The 10,527-nt window shown below is 39.5% G+C and overlaps 1 protein-coding gene across 1 annotated transcript in view; it reads left to right on the top strand.

Moving 5' to 3' along the window:
* The first annotated feature begins 3,881 nt into the window (after window positions 1-3,881).
* Window positions 3,882-10,527, top strand: part of LOC107096803 (excitatory amino acid transporter 2-like) — a 21,305-nt gene continuing 14,659 nt past the window's right edge. Inside the window, exons 1-5 of the mRNA XM_015393629.1 lie at window positions 3,882-4,035; window positions 4,764-4,916; window positions 5,625-5,878; window positions 7,569-7,674; window positions 7,771-7,897. Coding sequence (XP_015249115.1) covers window positions 3,882-4,035; window positions 4,764-4,916; window positions 5,625-5,878; window positions 7,569-7,674; window positions 7,771-7,897 — 794 coding nt within the window. The remainder of the gene's footprint in view (window positions 4,036-4,763; window positions 4,917-5,624; window positions 5,879-7,568; window positions 7,675-7,770; window positions 7,898-10,527) is intronic.

Consider the following 10,527-nt stretch of genomic DNA (forward strand, 5'->3'; position numbering starts at 1 on the left):
CCTTCGCAAAAACAAATATTTCAGTAGACAGAAAGTGTCTTCAGAAAGAAACGCAATAATGAAAAGGTCTCCCTCCCAAAGCACTTTTGGAAAATATAGAAGCCACCAGTGAACCTGCAGTTTGAGAACATGTGGTCTTTTGGGAACATATGGGACAACCAGTTCTTTGTGCTGGATTGAAAATGATCAACTTGCTTTCTAGAATAATTATTTAGAAGTGCCAGTGGATGAAAAAAATATAATAGCACTCAGCGCAGCAATCTGTTGTTAGCCTCTTTGACTCCACCATCTCCTGAGATGTTAAACCTCTCTTAGATGAAATGTTAGCGTCTCATGTTTTCCTTGTAAGACAAGTCGGCATCTGGATAGTTTGTGGTCTACAATGGTCTACAAAGTTTGCAAACAAAAGCCCCAAAGACTTTAGCTCTAAATAAAATAACTTTACAGGATTTAAAAAAAACCCTGAAAACTATAAATGTGTCACTTGTAATTTATTGACGGGGCTCTGTTGTTTATTTTCTAAGGATTTTCCCTCCATGTTGGAAAGTAGCCATGATTTTACACTGAAAGTGAGGATGGCGCTAAAGTTAAACTGCATGCTTGGTGTTAATTATCACTCTGAATTGTTCTAACTTTTTAAAACATTTTGATAACCAGAAATAAATAAAGGTTGTTCCATCAATTTAGCTTTAAAATATTCAGCCTATGGGGTCAGCAAAGCCAGTTCCCAGATCTAAAAAACTGTTTAACCACCGTTACCACACATGCTCGCTCATCATAACTACAGTTATGACCTAAATATTTTCTTAGAAGCTCCATACCATGACATATGCAGCTTCTGGGAGTTTATGTGTGGCCAATCGAAAGTACAGATAAACAGATTACATCTTTGGAGTTGTTTGTTCATGTTCTGTTTAGCAAATAGTTTTTGTTTCCTTTCTTTGGGTCATACAGAGTCATGCATGTTTACAATCATCAGGAACATAAATATATACAGCACTTTCATGCTGTGCACATATAGGTGCTCTTTCATGTTTTCCTACTTAAAAAAAGAACCAGAAAACTAGGATAGTGGTTAAAAACAGTCTCTTGCTTACTCAGTACCCATAAGTTCAGCTTAGGTATAATATAAGTTGGGAAATGTCAACCCTGAGGATCCTTCTGATACCAAAAGCTACTAAGCAGGGACTCACAAAGGGTATCCTGTAACTAGGTACCCTGTAGGTAACCCAAGTTTTGGTTCTAGACAGGTTTACTGGGCCAGTATTTTATTCTTCAATCATCATTAATGATAATAAACTTAAAGACTCAAGTAACTAATGAGTTAGAGTTTCTGTACCTGAGCGTATCATAATAAGAAATTATTAAACGGGCCATAAGTGGGGGCCAAGGCCAGCTCTACGCTGTAAAACCCAACATTCAGTTTAATTAAAAAGCATAAGTTATCAACTCAGTTCTCATCAACTTGCTGTTTACACTAGTTTTAGAAAGTGCTGGAACCTGTTAGATAAAATAAATCTTGACTATTTAAAATAGTGAGCTTGAATATACACATAAAATTGGAGTATTTGAAAGAGGCGGAGCCTTGTGCCGGTCAGTGTAACCTCATTGGCTGATTTGTTGACAGTGAGTATGGCCAGACAACACCCTGAGAAAAGTTACTGCAACAATTAATCGGTTAATGAGCTTGAAGACTCAAATGTCAACCCTTCACATAAATACAGAATACTTTCTCCTGTGAATAGATCTCACTGAACTGAAAATCAGAAATTGTGTGATCAATGGAAATATTAAAGGATATATGTAAGCGGATGAGCTCTAATGTTAGATCCTAAAAATGAGCTTATAATCGCTATTGAGTTAAGTCTACTCAAATTATTAATTTAGTTGAGGTTTGTGAAACAGAATCAGAATCAGAATTACAAATCACTTGTTACACACTCCAGATATACAAAGAGTATATATATATATATATATATATATATATATATACAACAAACCACACAACATAATATAAATATATAGACATATAACTCTCTCTATATATATGTATATATATGCATATGTATAACTATAAATCCAAATAAATGATAGTGACATTTTGAACAAAGGTTTATAACTTGCACATATTAATATTTATCAAGCCCACAGTTTTCATTAGGCAATGAGTTTGGGAACTTCCATCCATCCATTATTGTAACCGCTTATTCCCTAATGTGGTCTGGGGGGAGTGGAGCCTATCCCAGTAGTGAATGGGTGAGAGGTGGGGTACATCTTGGTCGGTCCGCCAGTCCATTGCAGGGCCACAAAGAGACACTCAAAGATGAACAACCATGCACACTGACACTCAGTCTTATAGGAAATTTGAAATGTCAATTCAACCTAACATGCAGGTTCTTGGACAGTAGAAGGAGAGTTTGCAAACTCATTGCATTTTACATATTACAGGCTCTGTCTAGGAACACCCATAGGTACCCCGTATACCCCATAGTGCACTGTAAAGACCAGACAAGTAGTTTTGGCCCTTAAGTAGGTATTCAGTGATTATCCCATAGATACCTTGAAGAGACAACAAATAATCTCTGTACCTTTATTTATAAAGCATCTTCTTATGCAGACTGCTGCATAAAATAAAAATAGATTAAGGACACAAAGGACTTAAAGAAAGTTGAATTAAATCTATGTGGAAAAGATGAGTTTTTACCTTATTACAAAATAACCCCACAGTAGGAACTCTGTAAGTATGAGGTAACAAACTGAACTGTACCCATGTCTAGTTCACATGTAAAACCCTATCAGTAAACCATGGAAGTAAGTCTATTGGCACCCAGGTATCCTGCAGTCAACCTAAATGCTTGCTTACACTTATTCCCATAAAATAGCTTGTATCCCCCCTGTAAATAACTCAATTTTTACCCTATTTGTACACTGTCAGTTAAGTAAAATCTCCAAATATTAATGTTTCTGAATAAGATTTTTATTCACACACCGCTTTCTAAATTACAAATTTTCCTCCAAACACTAATGTGTAGGATGCTGTTGGCAGGTCAATGAGTCCAAGCATACGCCCACCAACTCCATCTAAAAGGGCATCATGCTTTGTTCTGCAGCTATGTGCTTGTAGCTGTTACTTGCGTGCTGGTCTCCCTGTGTTCTTTCCCCTTTTTTCTCCTTTAAATGATTTGCAAAACAGCCAGTGGTTGTGGCTCTCATTTACAGAGCCACCAAAACGTGGAGAAATGTTGAAACAAGTACAAGGAAAATTTTTATAGAAATTTTTTTTTTTTAGGCATAACTCTATGTAATGAAAATGTTATCTGGCTTCTACTAAAATTATGAAGCATATGGAAAGAGGTTAACACATTTCTTTTTGACTGCACATCATCCACATTAATGTGAATGTTCTGTCATCTCAAACAAAGTGTGTTTTCTGGAGAGACTGTGTTTATTATTTACTTTTTTATGTTCATTCTTTATTATTTTAAATTTTTAATTCTTCCAATAGTGTCAAATGTGACAATTCAATCAGTCATGATTCTGGGGGGAATCTGCAGTACCCAAATACTGGTAAATATGGCAAAATCTGCATACTTCATTCAGAAATACCCCGAGACTAGCGCTCAAATAAAGCCTACATTAAATAAACCCTTCTTCTAAGTATACCCACATTTATCCTTAAAGATCAGCAGTATGTACTACTGGGGTTTTCCTGTAAGTACAAAACCGATTTATTTGGCTGCATCTTAAAAGATAATATAAAATAATATATAATAAGTGAATAAAATAAACTAATGCAACGCACTATGAGACCAAGGTTCTTTGTGAAGCATGAAACCACAGAAAAAAACAAATTCAACTCTCTTAATTTTTCCACAGGCAGGATGACAAACCAGCCGACAGCCAACCAGTCCAACACAAAAAAGGAGAAGGACAAAGAAGAAACCTCTCGAGATGACAATACTGAGCTTGCATATAAGGATGCCGGCCACTGCAGCCGTAATACTCACAACCTGCTCCTGGGACTCACTGTTCTTGGTAGGCTTGGACATTTAGGCTCAGGCTGTTCCCTAAGGTTATATGTGTGTCACTGTGCAAGAACCAAGTCTCCCCTTAATGGCAAGATTATCATTTTCTCCTGTTAATCTCATTTTGCAGCAAACGTTGCTTAACTTGAATCAAGATTTACACACTCCCTGATCATTTTCCCACAAAACTTTGTCGGCTTGTTGTTGTCTTTACTCTCCTTTTGTAAACACTTTGGTGTGTTTCGCCACAGCTGCATTCTTGTACAAACAAAGTCCGTGCAAAGTCGAGAAGTGTGTTATTTTTTTGTCTGTAATTTGTCACCAAGATTTAAACTCAGATATGAAGTTGTTTACATTACGGTAGATGGCTCTCATTAGTCAGCGAACCCTTACATCTCAGATGTGAAACAACTGGCCAATGAGTCCACTCAAGGGCTGTAAACTACATGGAAAATCTGGATTCTTTTTTTCGTCTGCTGCTAAACAGGTGTGGAAGCTGTGTTTATTCCTAAATTTTGACTTATGAGGAGGGATCCCACTCTTACTTAAACTATAATTTCCTTTCTGTTGAAAACTAATTAACGACTTTCAACTCTAACTGCCTTAACCAGTTATTCATAAGAATTTATATTATCGAAAATGATTTTTCTTTATTAAAATTACTCCCCGTATTTAAATTTTTTCATTAATCGAAACTGTTTGGGAAATACCTGGTGTTTGCTATCACCTCTTCCTCAGGTGTCGTCATGGGAGCAGTGTTTGGGATGCTGTTGCGCTACATGATGGTTAAAGATGCTGCTGCTCTCACCATGATTTCCTTTCCTGGAGAAATCCTCATGAGGATGCTAAAGATGCTCATCTTGCCTCTAATCATCTCCAGCCTTATTACTGGTAAGAAAGGTTTACAAAAGCAATACAAATTGTAGTAAGAAAACTTGATTTCTGCTGTAAAAGAGAAATCTTTCATTGTTTAAAGATAAGATTTAGTTCATGAAAGGTGGCCCTGCTACAATAAAGGATTCCCTAAAAGCCTCCATCCCAAAGACAGCTACTCTACTGACTCCCTCCGTCATATATATATATATATATATATATAGGCAGTCAGCTAAAGCAATCAGTTCTCTAAAACCCCAATACTGTACACTTTTATTCCCAAAACAAATGGGCAAGGACACACCAAAAGATAAGTGTCCTTCAACATGCATGCCACCCAAGTGGCCATGAGGCATTGAGATCAGTTCCACACCCCGCTTTATACTCTGCTCATTAGGAGACAGAGTGAAACCAGCTGTGCCTCCTTTAGCTGCAGGAGCTCAGCATCACACCAATATGAAGAAACCTACATGCAGGCACTACTGCATATAATAAGGCCCCTTGCGGCGATTTGGCTCTTCTTTAGGGAGGCTGAACAAAGTCCAAGACCTCTAGCTGCCGAAGAACAAATTTCTGCAACTTAGACACAAGCTAAAAGAAGTGCTGCCACTGACTGTAAAAGAGCCATTTCATCTCAAGTCTGAGCAGAAACGATTGCCGCCAGCTCTACATCATCACTCGTTGATTGGTGAAGGAATGGTATCGTACCCTTATGTTGTGCTTCAGGTCTCGCTGGTCTTGACGCTCGCTCCAGTGGAAGGATGGGAAGCAGAGCCATGGTGTACTACATGTCCACCACTGTAATAGCTGCAGTCTTGGGAGTGATCCTGGTTCTGGGAATTCACCCAGGGAACCCCAAACTGAGGGGCAGCACGTCATCCACAGGAACAAAAAACCAGGAGGTCAGCAGCCTGGACGCCTTTCTGGACCTGATCAGAAACCTCTTTCCTGAGAACCTGGTGCAGGCCTGCTTCCAACAGGTACTTACCATGTGTTGTTGTTAATTAACAGTTACTGTTAATTTGATTTCTTATATACATTTCATGCCATAAGTTAGCATACCTGTTAGCCAGTCATATTACCTTTGCATTCCAGTTTATTGTGTCCCTACCTTTGTGTTTGTTCATTTGAATTCCTTTCCTTCGCAAACCTGTCATACAGACACCAAAGCTACTGTTGGTCCTCTTTAGATGTTTTTGGCTATTTGAAGCATGCCTGTGCATCAGTTTAAAAGAAGAATCAAATTTTTCTTTGAAAGACCTCCTGGTATTTCTAGGGAATGGTTCATTCACATTACGAGAGGTTTTTCCTAAAAATAAAATACCTGAAAGTCTTTATGTTTTCGTTTGCACTAAGTAGGTATGCTTTAAATTTCAGAAAAAAAATATTCATCATGACAGCCTGTTTTCTATGATCATATATCAACCACAACTTAATCAACACCTGAGGCTATCTTTATTAAAGCAGGCGTTCAGACAGTTTAGTAAGAAGATTTTCAAACTTTACAAAGCCTGTTATTCTACATAAAGATTGCTCACAAGAACAAAAAGCTCATGGAATAGGTCTTTCCTCACATTCTCCCCAAATTCAGGCTATGAAGCCTTCTTGACCCTTGTGTCAGATTCTGAAAATCTCAGTTAGAATGTTAGATATAAATTTTAACGCCTGACATGCAGAAAAAGGAATAAATGTGGCTTTTGTTCAAAAAATAGACATGGAAAGACTAAGAATATGGCAGCATTGTTCAAATAGCAACTTCTGAATTATACGTTTTCTGGAACTTTGTTCTTTGGAGAGATTAGCTTCAATTAAATACCTTTGGCAATGATTCACAGCACAGTGTTCGGAATAAACAACACACTCCGAAAAGCGTCCATAAAACATGGTGGTGGAGAGGTGATTACTTGATTTTGTTTCGCATTCATACTGACCCAACAGCATGAAGCCGTTGAGTAGACCCTGAACTATTGAAGAATCAAATGTGGCCATGGTGGAGTTTACCGGGAATAAATTGAGTCTTATATAGAACACTGGTCCCAAACATGTCAGCAGAACTGGAAAAGCATAACAAAAACGGGGGAAAAAACAAAATCCACACCTGAAACTGATTTAAAGCTGCGGCGTGACCCTAAGAGAACTGTGCAGAAGTGAAAGTCTGCAAACCTAATTGAAGTGAAGCATAGGTTATTCTCTTCAAAAAAAAAAACTTCTCTGTGTCAACAATGAGAGTTTTCTTTATTAAATTCTCTCTGTTAAATTGGCAAAGTGACATATTTTTATTTGCCACATTTGCACTTACCTTAGTGAGGAATCTGCTGGTGAATGCTGACAGATCTGACCTTGTAGACCCCTTTATTCCTGTCTTTTCCCATGGTAATCCATCCGTTCTTTTCCTTTCTCCCCCTATACCGCTCCTTAAATTTCTGTTTTACTGGTCCTTTTGTTTGTAAGCATCAGGGATTCATTAGTCATAAAAAGCCTGAATGTTAAAGTGGAAAGAAATCTTCCTTCCCCTTTCAGCCTTTTCGACTCTTTTATGTCTCTTTGTTGTCTTTTATGTTAGAAGCTCTTGTTCTCCATTAGCCTTCTCTTTAAACACATCCGAAAGTTAAGTCTCCAGCTGCTGAGATGGTTGTCCAAGCCACTGATCAGCCTGGGATCTTCTTGTAGGTGCAGACGGTGTTGAAACAGGTGGCGGTGGCAGCACCAAACCAAACTGAGCCCATAGTAGTAAACAGGAAAAAACTGGAATACAAATGGGGCATGAATGTTCTTGGTGAGTTCATAGCTCATGTATGCAACAGGTTTGGCCTGCAAGCATCTGTTTGTGTTTATTTTTGCTGTAAACTAACTCCACTGTTTGTTCTTCGAGGCTTGATTGGCTTCTTCATCACCTTCGGGATCTGTATGGGCAGGATGGGCGAGCGTGGGAGAATCATGTGCGACTTCTTCAACATCCTCAATGAAATCATCATGACGATGGTTTCCATGATCATGTGGTCAGTATCTGTTTGCAGGCATGCATCTCTGTTTTTGCTCTGTGCCATCGACGGTTGCATTGCTGTGACGTCGAGGAGATACCGCACACAAGGTCAGCGACAGTGACTAATGTTTACATGAGACAAACTGTGGGAACAAGCAGAGCGGCTGGACGCTGAAGACCAAGAAGGAAAGGAAGCAGGAGGAAAAGGGAGAGAGTGTATTAGTGAAGGACATGGACAGATGGAAGGGGTTAGGGTCTTCCGGGGACGTCCTGGAGTCTGTGGTATGCTAGGGAGTAGCAGGAGCGATGTAGTGGGCTCCCAGGGGAGTTGGGGTGGAGAATCTCCAAAATGAAATTGATCCACAAATGGGCAAAGGAGCAGCTTGACAGCAGACAATATAAGAAGCAGAGGAGTTGTGGAGAGATGCATGAGAAAGCATGACTTCAGAGCAGAGAGCATGAATTGAGGCTTTGCAGGACACCACAGAAATAGACAGTGGAGTGACACTAAAATTATGGATGGGAAGGGAGAGGGGGAGCTGTGAGTAGGGGTAGATTGTTGGAGAATCACCAGGAAGTCTGTCTCATAGCTTTCCTGTGCAGTTTATATGTGCAGCTCGACTCCAGAGGAGTTGTGTCCTGTTCGCCTCACTCACTCAGTGTAAACATATTAGTCAGGGCCAAACACAGACTCCAGTGTATACGGAAAAAATGCATCATACAAGGAGCACATCCATCTCGTCATATACTCCAACAAACAACTGTCCGGCGGATGCCTCGGATTTCAGCACTCTGGGCAGCTGACCTGGAGGAACAGGCCGCTGCTGTGATTGGATCTGCAAGGGGGGCGGGGCTTGGTTTAAATCGGATCTCCCAAAAGAGCAGTCTGAATTTATGAATGGGAACAACTGTGCTGAAAAGCATGAAACCAAAGATCCAAGTATGTCTCCAGTCATCAGGGGAAGTAAAAGCACCACTGAGGGATAAATCAGGGGGTCTGTACCTGCACATTACAGTTTTATGGGTAAAAACAAATTAAAAAAACTGGACTATTGCGCAGAATTTGACTTTTAGCTATCAGGATGGATGGATGGATGGATGGATGGATGGATGGATGGATGGATGGATGGATGGATGGATGGATGGATGGATGGATGGATGGATGGATGTTTTTTCTTCATGTTGTACCATGTGTCCTCTGTTTTCTTTATCACCATATAATCCAGATTTACAGTGCCTTGCAAAACTTTTTGGCCCCTTTGAACTTTTTGAACTTTTGGTGAATTTCAGACTTAAAACATTAAAATATAAAATTGTAAAATTTTTGAGAACAATCAACAACAAATGAGACACAATCATGAAGTGCAACAAAATGTATTGGATGTTTTAAACTCTTTTAACAAATAAAAAGATAAGGGAGTGGGACATGCAAAAATAATTGGCCCCTTTACTTTCCGTGCAGCAAACTCCCTCCCTCCATTATGACACTGAATGATCTAATGTTGGCCTAAATGACTGATGATGATAAATAGAATCCACCTGTGTGTAATCTAGTATCCGTAAGAATGCACCTGCTCTGTGATCATCTCAGAGGTCTGTTTAAAGAGCAGAGATCATCATGAAGAACAAGGAACACACCAGGCAGGTCCAAGATACAGACGTGGAGAAGTTTAAAGCTGGATTTGGATACAAAAAGATTTCCCAAGCTTTAAATATCCCAAGGAGCACTGTGCAAGCAATGATATTAAAAGGGATTTTTATTTCTTTTTTTTTTCTATTTTTCCTTTCCTGTTCTACATACATTGCAGTGTCCATATAATCTGTAAAACTGCATAATTATAATAAAGCAATTTATATGCATAAATCAAGCGGAACACTATGGCGATAGCCATGCCGCTCCACTAATGAAAGTAAAATCTGAAGGGCTCTTTTTGGCATCAGGACAGTTATTTTTATTGCCACATCGCCAGACAGGACACCATTAAAAAAAGAAAAAAAAGAAAGAACGAAATGGAAAGAGTATCAGACCGCTGCAAATCTAAGAAGACCCACCGTCCCTCTAAACCTTAAGCTTAAACAGGAGAAGCCTGATCAGAGATGCAGCCAAGAGACCCATGATCACTCTGGATGAGCTGCAGAGACTCTGTCCATCGGACAATAATCAGTTATGTACTGCACAAATCTGGCCTTTATAGAAGAAAGTGATTTCTTAAAGATACAAATAAAAAGTCTTGTTTAAAGTTTGCAACAAGCCACCTGGGAAACACAGCAAACATGTGGAAGAAATTGAACTTTTTGGCAACAGTGCAAGACATAAATTCAAAGGTGCATGACCTAGCACTGAGGCTGCGAGCCAGGTCCGCGCTCAGGGCCAGGGATGGCATGATTGCGTCACTTTTGGCATGCATCCCTCGCTCCCTGTTCAGCGCAGCAAGTATAAAATGTCATGCATAAAAGCAACACAGCTCATAGCCCTAAACACACCATCCCCACTGTCAAACATGGTGTAGGCAGCATCATGGTTTGTGCCTGCTTTTCTTCAGAAGGGACAGGAAAGATGGTTTAAATTGATGGAAAGACGGGTGGAGCCAAATACAGGTAGCCTGGGTGCCATTCCGAACTTAGTCCCGCCCACAAAGTTTGAGG

The sequence above is a fragment of the Cyprinodon variegatus genome, unplaced genomic scaffold (assembly GCF_000732505.1).
Source record: "Cyprinodon variegatus isolate N-32 unplaced genomic scaffold, C_variegatus-1.0 Scaffold24, whole genome shotgun sequence".
NCBI lineage: Eukaryota > Metazoa > Chordata > Actinopteri > Cyprinodontiformes > Cyprinodontidae > Cyprinodon > Cyprinodon variegatus.